Here is a 23,859-nt window from a genome sequence, read left to right on the forward strand (position 1 = left end):
AATAAAGCACAAGGTTGTGTCGCTTTAAAAAACATGTTGCCCAGTTCCTACTGGTTTGAAACTCAATTTATAGACGTTCACTTGGCACTTTGCAATTTTTTCCATCTAACTCAATGTCATATGATACTGGTCTCCCACTCCTTGCTAAATGTCCCCATTCATTCAGCTGCTGAGAAAAATCTATTTTTGACCAATTTGCAATGGTTGATTTGGGGATTTTTAAATGTCTTGCTGCTGCTCGAGTTCCATGCAATTTTGAGAAATTTACAACTTTCTCTTTTTGCTTTAATGTAAAACAATTGTAATGCCCATGCCTGACATCGTCATTTTCACAGGCACCATCTCTCTCCTGACTGGGGTCTCCAATTTTATTAGGGCTCTGAAACTTGTGTCCTGGATGTAAGTGGGTACTTTGCCTATACAATTGACCTAGAAATAATAGCAGCCATGGGTAGAAGTGGCAAAGCTGCACCAATTCCAGCACTCCATGTGACAATAGCCGAGGCCTGTGCTCTTGTAAAGTACTTTTAAAAATTTCTCAATAAAAGTACTTTTAAAAATTTCTCAATTCCTACAAGAAAAGCAAAATTTGGCTGCACTATTATTTTTTATAAAATCAGAGAGAACCTGCAATCAACTCAGCTATACTTGAAATCAACCAATGGTTTGTGCCAATTTAACACATCATGTGGGATACAGGCCTAACTAATACTGCCTCAGACTTGGCACCCATGAAACAAGCTAGGTAAACTGTGCCATATTATTGTGGCACTGATCGGAAGATGAGAAAGGTAAAGTATGACAAAATTATGGAGGTTAACGGTTTTCCTTTTTTTTGAAGATAAAGACGAGATCCTGGCTTCTTGACAAGACTGATAGCAAGGATGTACGCAGATATTTGCCATTCTGAAGACTTCAAAACAGTATCAGTTGCTACATGTCAACAAATGCTGGTGTTCTCTCTACTCAGAAAACTGGGCCAAACTCACCATTCTCAAAAGTAACAAGCTAAAGTTGATATAACCATGTATTCAAAACCAACAGTGACAAAATTGCCAAAAACTGTTCATTGTGAGAGTCATACTGGATGTCTGTGGTGCAGCATTTAGAACCAACTAGATATCACAATTAGTCTCCTGGAGAAATCACCAATGTCACGTATAATGAGAGGAGTAGCCATCACAAGATTTTCAATATGGCTGCCATTGTGGCCCTTTTTGGATGCCAAATCAGCAAGATTTCTATTTAGTACCAACTAAAGGGTTCACATACTTTTTAAAACAAACATTTCCAATTCTCAACTTTCTTAGTTGTTTCTAAATGATACTATATAAATTTGGAGTTAGAAAATATGCATCTTTTAAATCAAAAGCTGGTTCTATTTCAGATTCACCTATAAGATCTAAATGAAACATGACAAGATCTAAATTAAACGTGAGAAAGTGTCACACCACAGGATGTATCACTATAAACAAGTACAACTATTCAAATTCATATAAATATTGCTGCTTTAATTGCATATATTTGGTATGAGAGAGTTTTGTTTAGAAAAGGGTTGCTTAAAAAATTGGCAAAAAACCCCAAGGACACATGAGCGTGGGATTCTCCATTGGAAACTGCCCCCCTTAATAGCTTTCTGCATATTTACATAATAAAATTTACCATAATGGGTGGAAAAGGTTAGTATTTGCAGTCCAAACTAATAGATAAATAGCAAATATTGATCAAAATATACTTTTATTCACTTCACATATCAAAAAAGAAGATGGGCTTTATTTTTTTCCTCTAACATTTACTGAAATCATATGTCACAGACAGGATGTAGACACATTTTAATTAGGGACTTGTCTTCAGACCTTCTTAGGGGCCCCGAGTGGCCGAGTGGTCTAACGCGCTCTCTGTTACAGATCATTGCCATCTTACCTCTGTCTGCGTGGGTTCGAGTCTCGGATTCAGCCAATGTGGGTATGTGAGAAAGCTTGCCAATAGCGTCTCGTGGGTTGGTGGTTCTTTCCGGGGTTTTCCCGGGTTCTTCCTCCACCATTAATACTAGCCGCCATGTATAGCCTATCGTGTGCTAAAAAATGGTGTTAAACCCTACAACAACAACAATCAGACCTTCTTAAGAAAAGACAGTATGGTGCCTACTAAAGGGTGAGCAGTGTACTAGACTAATCTGAGAGCTCAGGTGCTTGGATTGACTAAACAAATGTGTATAGCAAGCCACCCCAAATTATTCATACAGTTGTAGCATCCCCTAACATTTCCAGTAAGAACTCCATAAATTTAATTCAGGATCAGTTCACTTCAATTAGCACTCAGTAAAATATTTTCTGTGATTTAGTGGTGGCTAAAAAACTAAAGCAGGGCAGTGGCAGATGCTTTATCTGCTCGGGAAATGGATGCACCCACCCATCCACATGTCTCCTGCTGCCTTGCAGGTCAGCTTTGGTTAGCCAAAGGCTAAGGGAGTAAACCCTAAAAGAAAATCCAGAATGGAGACTCTAAGGCAGCTGGACGGTGTACTACATCCCCTTCTGGCAACTCCTTGGTCTGGAGAGGGATGGGCTCCGCCAGACGATTTTTGCCCAAGACACACTGATAATGCTGGACAAATCTGAGCTTACAATACCAGATCGGTCGTCGCCCGGGTCAACAAGGACCGCGCCTTCCGTTGTCCACCAGGACGGAGGTGACAAGTGTGCTACTGGTACTATGCATAAAATCAGAGTGAGAGACAATATTGCCATCGCCACCTGGATCATTAGAACTCTGGCGCAAACTGGAAGACTCCAAGAGTTGACACATCAGCTAGAACACTACACATGGCACATTCTGAGACTCTGTGAAGTTAGATGGAAATCCCTAGGAGAACACCAAACCGAAGATGGGCATATATTATACTATAGTGGAGAGTGTGACAAGTCCATAAATGGAGTAGGCTTCCTTGTAAACAAAGCCATAAAGGGATCTGTGCTTGAATGCTGCCCCACATCTAGCAGAATCATTTCCATTCATCTGAAAGCATCTCCCTTTAACATCACAATTATCCAAGTCTATGCTCCAACTACCGATCATGATGATAAAGAAATAGAGGAGTTTTACAACAAACTACAGGGTATTCTAAACATGGTCAGTAAAAAAGACATCCTCAGCGTCTAAGGAGACTGGAATGCCAAAGTTAGCAAAGATGCTCTAAAAGATTGGGAAGTACATTGTGGGCCTTCTTTCAATGGGCTTACCAATGAAAGAGGGAGACGGCTGCTCGAGTTCGCAAGCTACAACAACTTGGTACTAGCCAACACCCTGGGACAACATACAGCTTCACGATGCTGGACATGGCACTCACCAAATGGAACCCATCACAACCAGATCGACTACATACTGGTTCAAAACCGTTACCGATCTGGCATCAACAGAGCAAAAACAAGGACATTCCCAGGTGCTGATGTTGGGAGTTATCACAACCTCGTGATTATGAACTTCCGAGTGAGGCTGAAGAAAATTAACAAGCCAAAGAACATCAGGCTCAATTTCAACCTTGAACAACTGAAGGACCCTAACATCTGCAAGTCATTCCAAGCCACAACTGGAGGAAAATTTGCTCCACTCCTTGTGATGGATGGTGATGTCAGTGAGATGACAGACACCTTCAACACAGTCATGACAGCAGCTGCCAAGGACATCATTGGCTTCCATCGCCTGAAGAAAAAACCCTGGGTTACAGAAGAGATTCTGAAGTTGTGTGATGCCCGAAGAGAACTCAAAAACACCAGACACACAACAGGGGCAATGGAGTACCGAGAAATAAACAAGAATATCAGAAAAAACTTGAGCAAAGCAAAAGAAAATTGGATTGGACAAAAGTGCACAGAAATGGAGAACAGTCTGATAAAGAATAACAGCAAAAAGGCATTCCAAATTGTGAAAGACCTCACCAGACAGAAACAACCAAGAGTAAGTACCATTCAAGACAAAAATGGAAAATGCCTCACAGAAGCGAGAGACATTACAGAAAGATGGACTGAGTATTGCAAAGAACTCTACAACCATCAGTCCACAGGAGACCCAGAGGTGCTTGAAGTTCCAAACTCCTCAAATGATGATGACTTCCCCATTCTCAAAGAAGAGGTGGAGTCAGCAATAACAGCACTGAAGAATGGGAAGGCAGCTGGAGTAGACAACATCCTAGCTGAACTTATCAAGAATGGGGAAGAATCAGTGAAAGAGCTACTAACAAAAATCTGCAACAAGATCTGGCAGACAGGTGAATGGCCAACACAATGGACCCAGTCACTGATTATAACACTTCCCCAAAAAGGCAATCTCCAGCTGTGCCAAAATTACAGAACTATCGGTTTGATCAGCCAAGCTAGTAAGGTAATGCTGAAGGTCATCTTGAACAGACTGAAACCACAAGCAGAAGAAATAATCTCTGACGAACAAGCCGGGTTCCAGAGTGGAAGAAGCACAACAGAACAAATATTCAATCTCAGGGTTCTGTGCGAAAAGTACTCGCAACACCAACAAGACATCTATCATGTGTTCATAGATTTCAAAAAGGCCTTTGACAGAGTGTGGCATGAGGCATTGTGGGCCACAATGAAGAAGTATAACATGGGTCAAAAGTTAACCAATACCATCAAGCAGCTGTATGCCAAGGCTACCAGTGCAGTAATTGCCCAAGGTGCTGTGGGGGACTGGTTCCAGATAACAGTGGGAGTGTGTCAAGGCTGTTTCCTGTCACCCACGCTTTTCAACATCTACTTAGAGCGCATCATGAGCGAAGCCCTGGAAAACCACGTGGGACAGTCAGCACTGGAGGGCGTAACATCACCAACCTCTGCTTTGCAGACGACATTGATGGGCTGGCAGGCAGTGAAGACGGGCTTGCCACCTTAGTGAAGAACCTGGATGAAACATCTTCCAGATTTGACATGGAGATAAGCGCTGCGAAGACAAAGCTGATGACAAATAGTGGCAAACAAATCTCAGCCAATTTTAAAGTCAGAGGACATGAACTGGAAACAGTGAGCCAGTTCAAATATCTTGGTTCCATAATCACTGAAGAGGGATCAAGAGCAGAAATTTTGTCAAGAGCAGCACAAACAATGGCAGCTATTTCAAAGCTAAGACCCATCTGGAGTGACAAGAATATCTGTCTGAAAACTAAAATCAGACTATTGCGAGCTCTAGTCATCTGTCTTTTTATACTCATGTGAGGCATGGACCCTGACAGCAGAATTACAACAAAGAATCCAGTCACTTGAAATGAGCTGCTACAGAACCATCCTTGGCATCTCTTACATACATGGACCACACAAATGAAGAAGTGCGTAAAACCATAAGGCGTGAAGTAGGCCAATATGAGGACCTCCTCACCACCGTCAAAAAGAGAAAGCTGAAATGGTATGGCCATGTCACTAGAGCCAACAGTCTATCCACAACAGTCCTGCAGGGCAGCGTCCAGGGTGGCAGAAGGGGAGGTAGACAGAGAAAAAAATGGACTGACAACATCACAGAACACCAGGAAAAGTTTTGCCGAAACATAGACACTGGCACATGATCGAGACAAGTGGAGGGAACTGGTCAGATGTTCAGCAGCACAGTGCCTCGACGACCACACTAGGTCATGAGACTGATGATGATGATGATGAAAAAACTAAAGGGCTTTATCCAGTTGGGAACAAACCTATTCTTTTCAGCGTTTTCCTTTACACACACATTTTGTTGCCATGAGTTTTCTTACACAAAGGATTTGCATAACAAAATCAGGATTTATTTAATATCCAATGCTTTGGATGAGGGATGGCATCACGAATACTTCAAGCATAGGCATAGTCTGGTTCCCTGCTTCATATGCTCCCTGCAATGCACTCTGCTATTGGTATAGCATGGTGTAACACAGGAAGTATACAAAACAGGGAACCAGATTAACATAGGCAATGTTATGATGGAGTAGCTACCCCATACCTCATGAGCTCTCGTGCAATTTCTATTGAGCTCAGGAAGATGTCATAAAGATGGTTAACCTCGATGCTTGTTGCACTAGAAAGTGATTTCTAGATTAAATGGGCATACACTAAGAATCATTACCAAGAAAGTGAAAGAAGCAGAAAACAAAAGAATAATTGTGGATCTAACTTTAATGAAAAATGGAGAAAATAATTCCCTTGACTGGAATACGACACATCCACTGGGATTACCAGTGTGACTTCTGATCGTGTGATTGTGAAGACTGCAAAAGTGAATAATCCTTTTGTGACAGGGTTTAAGAATTTTTAAAATCTGCCCTTGTCACCACAAGATTAGAAAGTCAGGGGGTCATTGCAGATTTTATTGGGTTTTATCAAATTTGCTGTGATAAAAGAAAGACCTAAAAGTTCAAGTGTAACTTATTAAAAAGAAGATGAATCATTAGCTTCTCAGATTTTTGGATAAATGTGTTCTAGGACAATGTTCAATGAAACCAATGATAGCACACATTTTATGACAGGCAGTAAATTAACTGCCATTGGTTAAATAGATTTATTTGGCTTTTTGTATTGGCTTATATGTAATGTGTTGGCCTATAATATGGCTACAAAAAGATTATAAGGAGACTGTTAAAAGCACAACTTTAAACTAAGAGAAAAATGAACCAGTGAAATTATTCTTTGAATGAACAGTGCATTTGTTTGTTAATTGTGCGTGTTGGTTTATTTGTATTTTTAGAGAGAGAGAGACTATGTTGTGCGAATTGCAACATCCTATTTCAAGTTGAAAAAGTACTGGTCAGATAACAATTTGTCAGTCCATTTTTTACCACCACCACCCCCATTTTCTATATAATGCCCATTTCTGACATCAAGGGTTTCTTTTACCCTCAATTTTACACCCCTGGGGGATCCACTGCTTTTTCTGGACTTTTCTCCCAATTTTCTGAATCCATGGGAAACATGTAACTACATAAAGACAGCTTATGGTGAAAACCTAGTATTCATGTGACTTTTAATTTAATAATAGTAGCGGCAAGATTTCTTAAGATGGCTGCTGTGGTGGCCATATTGGGTATAAAATTAGCACAATTTTTATTCAAGACCAACTCGACACTATAAGTCTCCAGGTGAAAACCCCATGCTGATATGCCTTTCCATTCAGGATGAGTAACAATAAGGTAGTGGTCATACTGGATGTCAGATCAGCAACATCTTCATTCAGGATTTCTGTGGTCTTTAACACTATTTATCATCACATGAGAGGCTCTATATGACAGCCAGTATATTTAACCAAATTAAACAAGGACTGAACAAAATGGTACTTAACATGTTGCTAATATTATAAATATATCAGAGTAAAGCTGTACTGTGGTACTACACAGATGCAACATGTCACTATAGATATCAACATGTTCTATGAAGTGGTAAGAAATCTGCACTAAATATCTGAAATTTCACTCAAATACACAAAAATCTGGTATACACATCACATGGTATGATTGTTTGACTTCATGTATCATCATAAAAAGAGTAATGTATGGATAACAGAAAAAAACAAATCCATGGATTCTCGGAGACCTGCTGACAGTTTCCAGCAAAAGTAAAAAGAGATGACATTTAGTATATGGAACAACAACTAGCAGGGCCAAGGAAGGTAATCTGTAAGAGTTATTTCCCTTAATCTATACAAGTATAGATGGTGAGACTTTAAAGTTTGGAAGACTGGATTATAGAGGTACCAGAAGTAATTTCTAACATTAATGTAACTGGGTAATTTATTTGACAATGAAACACATAAAGCTCTCAAGCTTACAGAATGGTTATTATTAGAAAATCTCAGGATCATGTTAAAGTCAAGAAGTAAGGAACCAAGACCACTGATGAAGCTGGACTACCTGTCGTTTAATTTACATGGGCTGTTCCACTCCACGTGCGTGCACTTGCATTCCCTCTGTCTCTCTTTCTAGCAAATGCTTGCTGGGGTCATGAACAGTAAATCACACTACATTTCAAATGAACACTATCTTGACTCAGCGGTGATCTGCAGTTGGGATTCCACAAGTAAGCAACTTCTGCCAAGCTATTCTAACTTAAAAGCTGCGGCAATGCTATCAGAATACTCTAGGTTAACCTCTCCATGCTCACCCCCTGCTCCAAGAAGATACTGGGAGAAATGCAAAACATCTTGCAAACTGTACTGCAGCCTGGAACAATGAAGCAGAGACGATATTTCTAAAGCAATAACATTTTAATGATGGGCGCCATAACAGCCATATATGATGTCAGATCAGAGCCATTTTCATTAGGACCAGTAAGATTTTCAGTAAAATCCCCGTGTTAAATATGACTATTCAATCAGGAGAAGTAGTAACAAGATTTTCGAGCTGACTGCAAAAGTACCCATTCTGAATATCAAATGGCCAATGTATTTGTTTAGGATAAAATGTTGTAATGAATGTATGTGCAAAGTTTCATGACAATCCTCCCCACCGGAATCCAGACAACAGATAGATGATGAGAGAAAGGCCATTGAACCTCAGTGTTTCACCTTCATGAGTTGTCAGGAGACAATATCGACCTCAATCCCCCTAAAATGATCAGAATAAGGGGTCTGTTAACTTTAGGGGGACATCATAAACTTGTTCTGGAAGAATGCCCAAGGAGCTACACATAAGTTTCAAGGCTTTTAGGAGATACTAAGTAAACAAAGATGCGCTGGATGGATGGACTAGCAAATTCCTACACACCAATCCACCAGCTTCACTTGCTGGGGAGTATAAAACCAAACAAAAAGCACTGATTGACATTACCTGTCTCTCTTTAATACTTTCAGCTGTCTGCAAAATAGTTCCAGTGGTGCTTCGTCTTCTACTGCGATCACTTATAAATGGTACAGGGGTGGAAACTGTGCCTCCTGCCCCATCTTCCAGTTCATGGGAAGAGGGGTTCAATGGCCAATTGCGTTGTGACATATCTATCCTCTTCTTTTAAACATCATTTGCTGAAAAAGAAAGAGAAATAAAAATGATGGTTTACTATTTTTGTTATCATGATATGACAAAGAATAAACTCTAAAGTATGTCCAAAGAAACACCACTTTGCATTGGAATGAACATGCATGTCCTGTGTCAAAAAGTCAATTCTTGTCTGTAGTTTTTAAGCAAGATCAAGCCATATCTGATTTAACCAAACATAGATTAATATATTACAAAAGCTAAATACAACCATAATCAGACTACTGTAATGTCATTTGGAGAAGCACTTCTGATAGGAAAATCTGCAAATTATTCTGCATGCAAAACAGAGCTCATAAACTTGTCATGGATAATGCTGAAAACATCCCAAATGATATGAATGATATTAAAACATTAATAATATGTGATCAAATATTTCATGCTTGAAAACGAAGCCACATACCCCAATTTAAGATTAATTTCAGCTAAGTCTACAATCCAGAAAGAAAATAAATAACTCTTAAAAAAGTTTTAAATTTTCAGGGCCACTAACTTGAAACAGAATCCCAAAAGAAATGAGAGAATGTACAAATATAAATGCATTTAATTATAATTTAATTCAGTGAATCAAAAGTGGAACCTGTTTGATTTGACAATTACAACTTATTTAAAGTATAAATTTGAAACCTTCCACTTTATTGTCTCAGTTAGTGTACTGTATATAACATGTACCTAGTGCTGGAGCATGTTCTTACAAACTTTTCTGTGAATTATGTCTATATATAAATGTAACTTAATAACAATCTTTGCAAGGGGGTGGGGGCAGGGTTACTATGTATGTAAATATGCATAAGATAGCCTCAAGAAGGATTAGTTCCAAGCAACTAATTATCTCACCCTCTTTAAATAAAGTCTATTATTAATATTATTATTATCATAATCTTTCTGACCAATTTTCTCAGAAACCTTTCGCCTTTTCTTTTAAAATGGGAATTTCTGACATTCTAAAGTTCCTGAAAAAGATGATTACAGAAGACTGGCCACAATAGAAAATTTGTGCCATCAAAGGAAGAGTTTGTCATGTGAATAGCTGGTTGAAAGCTGATATCTTTTCATTTACATCTGTAATATATGCTGGAGAAACCACAATGTTTAATGCATCATTTGCATTGAGCTGAAAAATATTGTGCTATTCAGCTGTGATCATTGAAATGTCCTATGAACAAAATGCATGAAATGTGGATAATTGTAGCATCAATAATTTTTGCAGCATACTAATTTTCATAGATTTCATTGTTGCCCTGAGCCATGAACTTAAAGACCAGCAAAACATTTGTCACATATGATAAAGTCAACCCCAACACCTTTTTTTAATGTGTTTCTATCTTTCAAATTGTCATGCTGGCTCAGCTCCAGTTCGTACGTCGTGTATAAACTGAGGTATTATTACAAGCCATGGTTTGATGTCTCAACATTGCTGCAGGCTGAGAGTTAATCTCTTATGCAAGGTTACCGTGACCAGAGAGAAGATCCAGCATCTTAGATCGGCACAGGCGTAAGATTGAACTTCCCACCCATGTTACAGCTTTGTCCTAAGATCAGAGGAACCGCAAGGGGGAAATGGGACACGTTCTAAATCTCTCCCCATGTGGACATATAGCTAACAGGACAATGTCCACTAAATTTGATTGGATCGGGTCAAAGCAACATCCAATCGGAATTGAGACGGAGGGTGTAATAAAAATTTTGATCCAAATTATGATTTCTAACTGGCAAGCGAAAATTTAGTCTCGCCTAGGAAGATTGCTAAGCATTATAGGGTTACTCCGAGGAAGCCACTCATAATTTGACCATAAAACTTAGAGAAGAGATTATAAGGAAAGAAAAAGCTTTATAAAGTACAATAAGTTATTTGCGCGATTTTTGCAGAATATTACAGCATTGTAATTGTAATTAAGTATGTATACTTAATTACAGGATCGTTTAGTATATAGAATTACCTTTGTATTTATTAATTTACATGTGTATTTGAGAAATGAGCTTGAGTATTAGTAAAGAATTATGTAAATTATTAACTTGTGGTCAGAATTAATATTATTCGCTATTAGGTCACTTTGTAGTAAACTAGTGCATTTATTCATGTGATGTTAGATTTTACACACGCTTGAATTGTGAATTCGAAAAATGATTGGAGTGTGTAAGATCACTTAATATGGATGCATGTATATATCAAAGCATGAATATTTGACTATTTATGAACTTTGAGTTGTAATGTAAAGAAATCCCTCTGATTGTTTTGATATTGTTTTCTATAATGGGATTAGGAATATGTACTGATGTGACACAATTTATTAATGTATGCATAGCTGCCAACCTTCCAGGCTCACAATTAGTGAAAACAGGGATACAAAGTAGTGAATTTGGACATGTATTAGTGAAAAATACTATGACAATAACTCCATCCACTCTGACCGTCAATACTACACTATATCAAGATCACAAATTAAAACTAAAACACTATATATATGCAGAAATATATCTTTTATTTATTATGGTATTCATAAACTTTATTTGTTCTTGTGGTCATTCATCAAGACATGATACTGTGGCAGACTTGAACTTCTCAACTGCTTGATCATAAATTTGTTTTCTAAACAGTTCAGACTTCTTGCCTGCTGGTTGATTTTGGTGACTAAAAATGCTGACAAATTTTCTGCAGCTATGGAGGCCATAAAGTCTGTCTTATTTTTCCTCACTAGAGAAAATACTCTTTCACTGTCACTGTTGCTGTGAGGAATATACAGGAGCTGCAGCACTTTTGGTTCTTCGCCATTAAAATTTGGAAGTGATTTTCGACTCCAGTAACATGTCGGAACAAATGTTTAGCATGGTCTCCAGCTGATAAATGTAGATTGTGTTCAACAAGAAAACTCACAAATAATACTTCAGCGTTGGTAGCTTGCATGTCTTCCGCTGATGGCTTAAAATATTCCAGAGCTGAAATCTGCAAATTCTTAATTTTCCCAACTTCTACGTGTTTTTTGCAACCGATGTGCTTCCTCACATTGTCTCTGCCACCATGCCCAATACTAAAATTTGTGGCACACTGTGTGCAAAAAGCATGATGTATATCAATGTTTAATGGCAGAATGCACAGCCAATTTTTGATATATTCCAAATTAAACTTCACTTTTTGAGCAATACATTTCTTTTTCCTTGGTGGTGAAGACATTTTCAAGATCTTACAGGCGTTGTGAACGGTAACTCAAATCGGTGTTGGTGACACATGCGCGGAGCAAAATTCCGGTTAGAACCCAGTTTCTTTCAAAAGCATTTGTAAAACTACTCTTATACGTAGAAATTAAAATAGGCTAAAATGCTTGCTACTGGGCCAACTGTACTAATCGTCTGTAGTTCTACTAATATCGTGACCAGCAGTACTGGACCGTTTGAGGCAACTGCCAATATCACGACTAGCGCATAACGGAAAATCGGTTAATTTATTAAAGATTTTAAATAACTGAGAATTGGTTGTTGTTATTGTTGTAGGGTTTAACGCCATTCTTCAGCATGTGATAGGCTATACATGGCGGCCAGTATTAATGGTGGAGGAAGAACCCGGGAAATCCCCAGAAAGAACCACCTACCCACAAGAAGCTACTGGCAAGCTTTCTCACATATCCACATTGGCCAAATCTGAGACTCGAACCCACGCAGACAGAGGTGAGGTGGCAGTAATCCGTAACGGAGAGTGCTTTAGACTACTCGGCCACTCAGGGCCTAAGTGAGAATTGAAGAATCTGGGAATTTTTGGCTTGTGGTGTGAATCCATGAAGCTCTGAAAAAGTCGTGAAATTCACGTCAAATTTGTGAGGGTTGGCAGCTATGTGTATGTATGAGAAGTAATTGATAATGTGCTTTTATTACGACGTTGTTTTACCATCCATGAATGTATGAGTATTTCGATGTGAATGAATGCGTGACCGAAGAAATTTAATAATCTGATGACAGACTCTGTGTAGTGTGAGATGAGAGGGCAAATGAAAATACTGAAAAGTCTCTAAGAGGGGAGCAGGAAGTGAGACTAGCAGATCAGTGTGTGTGTGTGTGTGTGTGTGTGGTTTGGATTTTTAACGTAGCTTTAACAATTTTTCATTCATATCGCTATGATGTCTGCAGTGTGGCAGTTTACAGTGATGGCTAGTACTGGGGCATCATGCTGCAGACATGTAGCATGATGTCCCACCCAGTCACATTATCCCAGCGCCAGGCTGACTAGTCCTAACACTAACCTCTTAATGCAGAGCACCAAGCAAGGTAGCTGTTAGTTCCATTTTTATAAGTCTTTGGTATGACTCAGCCAAGGTTGAACCCATGACCTCCCACATCCAAGGATGTGTGCCCTAACCACTAGACCACCAGAGCAGTCTGAATGTCATGGAGGAGAAAGTGGAGAAGTAGGAGGGATATAGAGAAGTCTAAGAGGAGAAAGAATTTGGAGAAAGTTGGGAGGAAGAGAAAGATTGGGAGGAATAGTACAGAAGAATACACAGATGAGTAGAATACAAGGACAGGTGGAAAGCTAATTCACGCTACTAATCAAATGATGCAATAGGCTATCACAGGGTCAAGCGGAGGGAGAGTATTTGGGAAATTTGAAGCACCTGACAATTGAATTAAATTGTTATTCACTGAATTTCACTTCTTTGTATATTCAATCATTTAACCATTGGCACTGCTGACTGGGGGCTCTGAGCTTTACATCTATCTTTCACTAATTTAACTTCCAACCAAAATCAAGCCTGGGTGGAACTTCTATAATAATTTAAATAAATATTGGGAGAATCCCACCCCAACCATAACACACCTACCACAGTGGCGGCATAACAACCTGTCACACCACACAGATCAAGAACATTATCTGAAAAATCAATGTTAATTCAGTAATCTAGTTAAAAACATTAGCTTTTACACGTTTTATTTTCACCCTTTAAATACAATGATCAATAATGAGCTATTTCTCTTCAACCACTTGCTAGTGTTGAGCCTGAGCTCATGAATTATTCAGGTCTTCATGAATATTTTTGGGCAACTGACACTCTAATAAGAAAAAAGATTTCCAGGATTCAAGATAAAACAATTACTGTTCTTGTCGAATGTTGAAACCATCTCATATTCATCAGAAATAACAAGATTTTCAAATTAGCTGCTGTGGTGCTCATACTGGATGTCAGATTGTCACGAACTTCATTGAGGACAAAGTAGACATCATTAAAAGTCTTTTGGTGAAGTCCATGTGATAATGATCATCCATTCAGAGGACGTATTCACAAGATATTCACAACCAAGATGGTATTTACAGGTATTAAAAAAAACAAAACACCAAGCTTGTTAATAGCCATCCATTTAGGAGTAAAGATAACAATTTCAAGATAGCCACCATGGTGCTCACATTGATGGTTAGTCATTTTCGTTTAGAACCAAAAGAATTCTGACAAAATCCCACAGTCAAAATGACTTTACATTCTAGAGTACTTAAAACAAGAATTTCATGATGGCAATATATTGGACATCAGATCAGCATCAATTTAATTTAAGATGAACAAAACATTCTAAGAAGTCTTTTGGTAAAACCCCATTCATTCTGAACAAGTAGTGATAATATTTTCAAACTGGCCAATGTGGCAGCCATAATAGATCCAGATCAGCACCCTTTTTATTCAGTACCATGCAGACATCATAAAAAGTCTTGTGGTGGAATTCCTCAGGTCAATTTGACTTTCTGTTCAGAAGGAGTAGTGATAAAAAATATTTTCTACACAGCCTATGGCAGCCATATTGTAGATCAGATTAGAAACATTTTCATTTAGGAGCAAGTAGCCAATATAACAAGTCTTTTAGTAAAGATATGACCATCCATTATGGATACATAAAAAAGTCTTTTGGCGAAAACACTACTTCAATATAATTTTCTGTTCAGGAGGAGTTGTAATAAGATTTTCAAGGTTGCTGCCAAGGTGGCCATATTATATCAGCACCATTTTTGTAGGATCAACTAGACATCATACAAAGTATATTAGTGAAAACCTCACGCTGATATGATCATCCATGTACCAGGAGTTGTGATAACAAGATTTTCAACATGGGGGAGCTCACCAGTTATTATATACTTTTGAGAGAGTGATGTATGTAAGGCGAAGCTGTTTGCATTTAAAATATGCACATTGGAGAGAATGGTGGCATACCTCTATGCTACATTAATGTAATGTGGATGATATTTCTTTGGATATGGTACTTTTAGAAATTGTACATGATTTAAACACACGGCAAACTAAAATGAATGCTCCCTTGTGCTAGAAAATGAGCCTGAATTAGTCTAAAGTACACTATCCATAGCAGCTATTAAAACTGGGAAAATGAATTTTGCCAGGTTAAACAATACCAGCTTCTGAAAGTGCAATGAATGAATTACCAAATATATAAAATGTAAAAAAAGTTATCTGCTCTTTTTTATACAATTTAACTCTAAGTTCAGAAGTCAAAATGACCAAGTGGAGCTAGCACTTTTTTGAAAGGTGCACATCTGGACTAAGGCCAAGCTGTATACTCTATAACCCATATTATACCCATCAATCATATACCAAAATAAAGGGAATTAAAGGTTCTTTGAATTATACCTAAGATATACAAGGCATTTTTTAAATAGCCAGTATAACCAGTGAGGAAAGCCGGGGAAATTCTTTTTCTTTAAAATCCTAACCCTATGCAAAATACGAAACTATAGAGCGCCACCACAGCTGCTGTACTGGCCAAATTAGACATATATTGGCACCATTTTCATTCACAAACAAGAAGTCTTTTAATAAAAAACCCATGCTGATATGACCATGAATTCAATTGGAGATGCAGTTTCAAGATGGCTACCATGGCAGTCCACAAACAAGCATATTTTTCATTTAGGCGCAACTAGACTTCATGAAGTCTTTCAATGAAAATTCCATGTTGATATTACAATCCATTTATGACAAGTAGTGAAAACATGATTTTTAAGATGGTTGTTGTGGCAGCCATAATGGATATGCAAGCAGGTGTATCTTCATCTAGGATCAACCAGACCAAGAATGAATGTGTGTTCAAAGTTTCATGGCATTCATCTAAGTAGTTTAGGTGGAGTAGCAATAACAAACTTGTGATAATGGATGAACACACTGGACAACAGATGGACAATAAACACTCTCCCATAAGCTCTTGTAATCAATGACCGAACAAGCTAAACATTACAAATTTTACCAATTTCACCTTTATTATGTCAAGCTACATATAAAAATTCCCAATTCCATGGACACCAGGCCCCCATTTCTATCCATCAGTTTAAACATACTCAGTCAAACTTGTTCCTTGTGGCAACCCATGGAAAATAACAAAATCTGGTTTTTGTATACTGAGGCAGCTTTTGTATAAGTTAACCTTTTAAAATTGGTTTTGGAATAAATACTATATTCAAAATATTATTATTATTATCATTATTATCAAGATTGTTTAATGTGCATTACACAACAAATTAACAACTTACCAAATATAGTGACCACTCCAAAGTTTATGTTCCACACAAGACTATTTTAGCTGCACACTTTAATCCATCCTATAAACTAAGTCATTACAGCTTAAATCATTCTCAGATCTTAGTTTCTTCTTGCTTTAAAAACACTATCTGGATTAGTCAGTTGCTCAACCAATACCAAAGATGGTCAGCTAATGTAAATTAGCCTCTTATGAATAGGAAATTAACAGAATCAGTTTATAACCATTCTTTGTGACCCATGAACCAAAACATTGCCTATCATTACAACCTGACCCTTATGAACAGGGAATGTAACTCTTATCTCTTCTCAGAAACAAACCTTTTTTTTGTAGATAGATTTACTTTACAGGCAAATGAATGAAGATAGTGAACTATATGCGTCACACTGGCACAAAAGGCAACTTCCATATCTGCTGTGATAACCAACAAATTAATCGCATATAGAAAATTTACAGAATAATAAAACTTAGCTAACATCACACTTCTTAATCAATAAAAGAAACAGAAGGGATAAATTAATTTCTTATTCAATTGGTCTGAATATCTTAATAACAATGTTCATAGTAAATGGATATAAAAATATAATGAGGTGTATATATGTGACACATCATTTAAGTTTCAGTTTCGTGGCTTTGCTTTATAGAAATTGTGTCTGGTCTTAGATTTATTAAATATAGTTCATACAGTATAATAAAATATGGAATACTGAATATAAACCAAATTGTAATTTTAAACAATCCAGTTACAAAAGTCTGAGAATTGAAAAAGACACTTGACTTGTTTGCGCAATCAAGAGAAATTATTTTGGCAACAGGAACACAACTGGGTCAGTAAATCAACTTTTGTGAAACGGAAAAAAAATTAATGACTTTCTATCTGCCACAGATAATAAAAGGCACACATTACCAGTGTAACCATTTAAATAGATTAAAACAAATAAAACAATGTATCCAATCATTATTTGGTGTCATTTTATAAAGTTACTGTTGGTGATTATTTCAACATATATGTATCATTATTATATCCTATTTATTCAAGCTTTACTTCACAGAATTTCCAATAATTTTTACCTATTCAAGCCTGTCTACTTTTAAATATGATTTTTTTTAGGTAGAATATTTCAAATTTAATCCAATTAAGCGCTCTTTTTTTTATTAATTTAAATGTCATAAGTTAACAAATATAGTGACACAATTACAAACTAAATGTACTTCACATGGCTATTAAATTAGGCGAATAAGTTCCACACATTTTTTGGTTGTCATGATTGCAGCGAGACACATACCCAATACCATTCAATGACTCCTATCTTGAAATGTTTAAGACCATGTGAGTACAAGAATGATAAATAAAAGCACCAAATATACAGCCAAAACTTTACCAACTTTAAGTGTTTTCAATCTTAACAGTTCACTGAAACAAACCACCTGTTATGCCTATATTTCGTGGAACTTGGACAATCCAAGCTAAATAATTAGAAAATCTCACTTTTTCCATTCATAAACTGAAAAAATTCAAACCTTGATTTGGCATTTAAGAAGTTGGCTTAATTTAAATGAATACTAAGAAAATAAGTAATTCTGTTATGATTTTTAAACATTCAGGACTATATCTGGTTGCCATGGCATATACCCAACACAAATCCAGTGTCCATAACAAATTTCCCACTACAAAGAAAATTAGAACTGCACAAGAAATAAACATAACAGAAATTCCAAATTATTAAATTAATGAATAAATCTTTTTCAAAGCAGACTGATGCAGAGTAAAGGGTTAATGTAGTAGCGCCTATTTGATGTAACTGTGCTATGGGGAATTAGTCACAAGCATGAGAGTTTTTCTTTTCTACATTTACTGGAACTCGGATACCTCTATTTCTTCCTACTGACTCCCTGCACTATGTTTGACCTGGCGTTTTAAACAATCCTAGGGGACTTCAGATATAGCATTCCCTGAAGACCTTTTCTAGAACTAAACTTCTGGTCTGATTGTGTTAAGTACATACCCTTTATCTAACTCTGATCTACATGTCAAAATGGACAGAATCTAAATTATGTAATCCAAAATAATGCCATCTATGTACTCTCCATGCACTCTTTTCCCACGATACTGTATGTTAGAATTTCCAAAAATATTGAGAGGGAAATTACTAAAAGAGATTCAAATTTCCCTTCAACTGGTCACTAATTTTGATGTTTAAGTATTAAGGCAAACTTGCTATAATTGATTTTAATTAGCTTTACAAACATGTCATCCAACTGTCCTACTGACTCCTTTGTTTCAATTTCTCAGCACTGGAGCTTGACACCATAGCATTTGAATCCTAACATTGTATTGACCCTAAACCTCAGCCTGAGTTAACAGTAACTCTGTCATAGATGTACTATTATTATATTTATGGAGAGAATTTAGAAAATGTATGCACAAATATATCTGCTCTTCTAAAACGTATATAAATACCACAGCACCTGAAATAACTAAATTTAACCCTATAATATTAACATGATCGCTGATTTGTCTCTTTCTGCTTTCATGCTTCTTATCAATTAAAAATGTAATCTTGTTTATAACAATGTTCAATATTCTAGTTTGCTGACTTGTAGTCAATATCCATTCGAATTTAAAAGAACAATAATCTGAAGCTGACTAAATGTGCCACATATTGCAATAAAATAACACCTTTAAGCAACAGATTAATAATAATTTAGGCTAAATTTATATTATGCTGAGCTGAACAAACAATAGATGAGATAATGGTTCCCATGCAAAGTCCTTTCCAGTTATGCTCAAGGTAAAAAATTTGAAAAGCTTCTATGTAATCAGATAAAACTGCATGTCGATAACATTTTTCATAGGTTTCTATCTGCCTTAAGAAAAGGGCATGGATGTCAAAGAAACTCTACTGAAACTGGTGGAAGACTGGATGACAATGGCTCCAATGTTGGTGCAGTACTAAAGTACCTATTCAGAGCCATGACAATCTTCATCATCCAAAAAAAGAAAAGTCTACAATTTTTATATCTCAACTTAATCAAACTGAAAACTATCTGCATAACCGAAAACTTGTTAAACTGGTATCCTCATATAGTAACTGGGATATAACCCGCAAAGGTGTACAACAAGGCTCAATACATTAGGACCTCTGATACTTAATATCTTTATAATGACATATTCTACTACAAAAATGAAACAACAGTGCAGAATTATGCTGATGAGAATGCCATATCTTACTTTCATAAAGATCAAAATAATGTACTATCTGTTCTACAAAATTAGAACAAGATACTGACCAAATGGTTTGCAGCAAATGGTATGCAAGCAAACCCTCAGAAATTACAAGCTATTTTTCTTTGCAAAAGCACATGAAAAGTAAGCAATATCACAATTGAAAACCATGAAATACCATGTGAGGACTCTGAAACTCCTTGTAATAATGATTCGCAACTGAATTTTAGAAACCACTACGATTTCTCAGAGCAAGAAAATTAAACGCCTCGCAATGTCTCAACGACTATTTGTCCACTAATTCTAAGCCACTCATCTGCAGGTGCTTTATAAGGTCAAATTTCAACTACTTCCCCATTATTTGGCATTTTTGCTGAAAACATAATTCAGACAAAATGGGGAAACAATGTAGCACAGGGCACTAAACTAGTGTTTGATGATTTTACTAGCTCATATGATCCTCTGCTAAGAAAAGCAAACCTTCCTACTCTTCATACTAGTAGATTAAGATATATGGCAGCTGGAGTATACAAGGTACTTCACAATAAAAACCAACTAATTACCAGAGTAATCTGGACACTTTCAAAATCTGCAAATACAATCTAAGAAAACAAACTCTGGTAATAGTACCATGAGTAATGACTACTAGGAATGGTAAGCTCTCTTTCAAATTTAACACTGTGATAGTCTGAAACAGCCCACGCAATGAACTAAGAACAATTTCTGATTTAAAAGAATTCAATAGACTTATTCAAACATGATGTGGGCTGCACTGTACACTGGCATTATGTATATCTATTTAGCTGTCAATGCTACTTGAGATACATGGTAACCTTCTTTGCTATAGACTTAAATCCAGCTACCATGCCTATTTTAAGTAAGCCCCTTCTTCTATTTAAACCTTTAGCACACTGGTCTTCCCAAACACCTTTAGCTTCATGCAATATACTATTGTCTTGTCTTTTAATCAGCTGTGATCACTGACATTGTGCATGTTTTTAGACCATAAAATAGTCACTTTTCTGTATTTAAACAATAAGTGTTCACCTCTCTATGATGGGTTATGCATGTCCATACATAAAAAAAATTGCACATCTGTTGTCTACTACCATGTTGTAGTTTAATTTAATGTTGTACTGTCTTTTATCTACTGTTGTATTGTCTTTTAATATACTGTTGTACTGTCTCTTATATAATTTGTACTGTCTTTTAATAGGCTGTTCCCATTGGTATCATCAACCATCCCAACTTTGTGCCTGTCCTTAATTCATGCCCCATGTTTCAAGATCATGATGTCACCATCTGGGTCAATACCTTTTCACTAACAGTAAGAGTAAGTGATGATTAAGAAATATTTGACCAAACTGAAGTTAAATAAATGCTATGATCCCAATGAAATAAAACACATTGGAAATGTCCAGTTTTACTAATGCAATATTTGCCACAAGCTTATGGCCTGGGTGAGTGTTAGCTGTTCAAGTCAGGGCCACTGTTCACATGTTGGTTTTCTTTACCTTTTTATGAGCGGGGAAACCAAGTCAGAAATTTTATGATGGCAAAGGTAATGAAAAACTTAGGCTGCTATAATATGCACTTGTTATTTAATGTTACGAATAATGAAATTAATTGTAAACTATACAGAATTAAGTTTTCCATTAAAATATTTTAATACAATGAGAAAACATCTTTGTCATAAAATAACATGAAAATCATCTGTTAAAAATTACTACATGTATAAATATGATAATTTTGTTGAAAGGCTGAAAGAAAAAATATCCAAACATGAATCACATTTTATCTTGATATTTTTTTCATCGTTACTTATGTTTTATTGCTGCTTATATTTGAAAGAAATTAAATATATTACACATGCACATATTAATAATACAGGGACATCATAAATTACTGATTTATATACACTGGTCTAACTGTTGTATTCCAATGTTACGTCACTTGGCATTTGTTTCTGGGGACTAACCAAAGACGTACATATAGCACCAATTTTGACATCCTTGGTTAAACTGTAGCTGACAAAGAATTTTTTTTGACTCTTTTAACATTTTGAAACCATCAATAAATTAAGAATTTAACACTTTATTGGGCGATTTTAATAGTTTCACGCAAGATTATACTATAAACGTTATAATTCATGTTAAATGCACGATCCATGGCAGGTTCGAGGATACTGTACGCTAAATGTGTACCGTTACACTATAAATATGTACTGTCTGCTGACTCACGAAATGCGATTATGTCGGTATGTACTGTCTGTTGACTCACGAAATACGATTGTTATATCGGTAACATAGCTCGTACAAGGTTAGTGTTTATGTGTTTTACTCAAATCACCGACGTTATATAAAATTTCTTTTATTTTGTACACAGCACCCGCCCCAACTCTGCCACAATATCAACAATCTACTTCTATGACCCAAACTAATATAAAATCTAAATACCTATTACAAATGTGTGATACAAACTCAAGATGTTAAGTACATCAGACTATTTATTAAGATTATATATAATACACATATTTCCAAACATAATAAACCCTACATATTTCATTGAAAGTACAATCGCCACGGAAAATAAGTTGCGGCCAACAGTTCGCTAGATTGGAAATAATAACAAAATGTTGAATGGCGTCTTGCCAGGGTGAATATATCTTAAGTACTAACATTATATATGTTTGAAAGCTATATTATTATGATATACCTCTAAATATTACAATATTTTCCGTATATATCTGCAACGATTAGGTCTACCCAAAATTTTACAACTGCAGCCAACAGCGCTCCTTTCTCGTAACACGTTCATTAGCGTATCAATCCGCTAATTTCGTAAGTCTTTGTTATGCTTTCAGTCTAACCATCATATGGTAACATTCTACCTTATACAATTTAACTAAAAATGCTCTTAAATTATTGAATGATTGCGCAAGATTTTTAAACACTATCTTGCAGTCTTGAACTATTTTGTCTCTCTACGCTATGGCAAAAAGTATGCAGACGATACCTCTTTCGTTCCGAGGTTATCGCCCTTTCTCTTCAAAAATATATAACTTTATTCTGGATTCCACCACAACAAGACAAGATTCTTGTGTATTTAATTGAAGTTAGTTAATAGCGTGGCTATTGGTACTGTGGCCGTGTACTGAATTTTACAAAGACTATTCGCGCGTACAAAATTTCGCAATAAATACTGTGAATGATCTTGTGTCGAATCATCAAATGAATTGAATGGGGCGGGGATGGGGGTCCAACTTTGTATTAACATTGCTACGGGTTTTAGACCCACCCATCCTTCCATCCAGATTCTAAACTATATTGGTATTGAACGCTTGTGAGACGACATTGTGTAACACTACCAGTTTTAGCTATAACAACTAACAAAAATTGTGCAAAGGAGCGAAAATGAATCTGTTAATTCAGGGCCCGGTTAGGTCACGTTCTCGGGGAGGAAGATTCCAAAATTCCACAAAGGCACTGACTTTCCTCAAAAGATCACCAGAGCAAAAGCATATGTTTATTTTCAAAAAAGTGTGCATAATACCCAATAAACGTTTGGAAGAATTAAACGATCGTCAAATTTTCAAGCGACTAAGTTTGTGTACACGTTTTTGTTCGAGGGTGGGTGGTTGTTTTGTTTTAGCTTGTCTCTTTTTTTTTTGTCTTTTTTCTTGTAACCTGTGGGTTTCCTGCAACCCCTCCCACCACTCCGATCCGGCCCTGAATTTTACGGAAGAAAAGTACTAAACGTGTGATTTTCTGACAAGGGACAAAATAAACGTCGGTTATACAAATTAAACATCTGCCTTATCGAATAATCTAAATATTTTATGACTGTTATACAACCGTTCGAACACCTTTTACATATCAAGTACACGTAATCGTACGAATACCTTTTGCGTAAATTTCGTGCTGGGTAACGGGTAAGTCGATGCATAAATAGTAAGGGGCCATCCATTTAGTACGTACGAAAAAATCTGGCAAAGCTTGACCCCTCCCTGTACACATGCGTACTTTTAATCACCCCCCCCCCCCCCCGTGTACGTATGCTTAGCGGACCATCCCACCCCCCAAGTCTGAAAAACGGCTTATATTTAATCCACGCAGAAACG

At 36.7% G+C, this 23,859-nt stretch overlaps 1 protein-coding gene across 1 annotated transcript in view; it reads right to left on the minus strand.

Annotated features, from left to right (window-relative positions):
- The window catches only part of LOC149776300 (dynein axonemal heavy chain 8-like), a 565,538-nt gene extending 542,990 nt beyond the window's left edge, over window positions 1-22,548 (minus strand). The window contains exons 1-2 of the mRNA XM_089942774.1: window positions 22,455-22,548; window positions 8,789-8,979 (exon numbers count right to left, since the gene is read on the minus strand). Coding sequence (XP_089798900.1) covers window positions 8,789-8,950 — 162 coding nt within the window. The 5' untranslated portion in view covers window positions 8,951-8,979; window positions 22,455-22,548. The remainder of the gene's footprint in view (window positions 1-8,788; window positions 8,980-22,454) is intronic.
- Between the last annotated feature and the right edge of the window lie 1,311 nt (window positions 22,549-23,859).

The sequence above is a fragment of the Sinohyriopsis cumingii genome, chromosome 18, assembly GCF_028554795.1.
Source record: "Sinohyriopsis cumingii isolate HCF-2022 chromosome 18, ASM2855479v2, whole genome shotgun sequence".
Lineage (NCBI taxonomy): Eukaryota > Metazoa > Mollusca > Bivalvia > Unionida > Unionidae > Sinohyriopsis > Sinohyriopsis cumingii.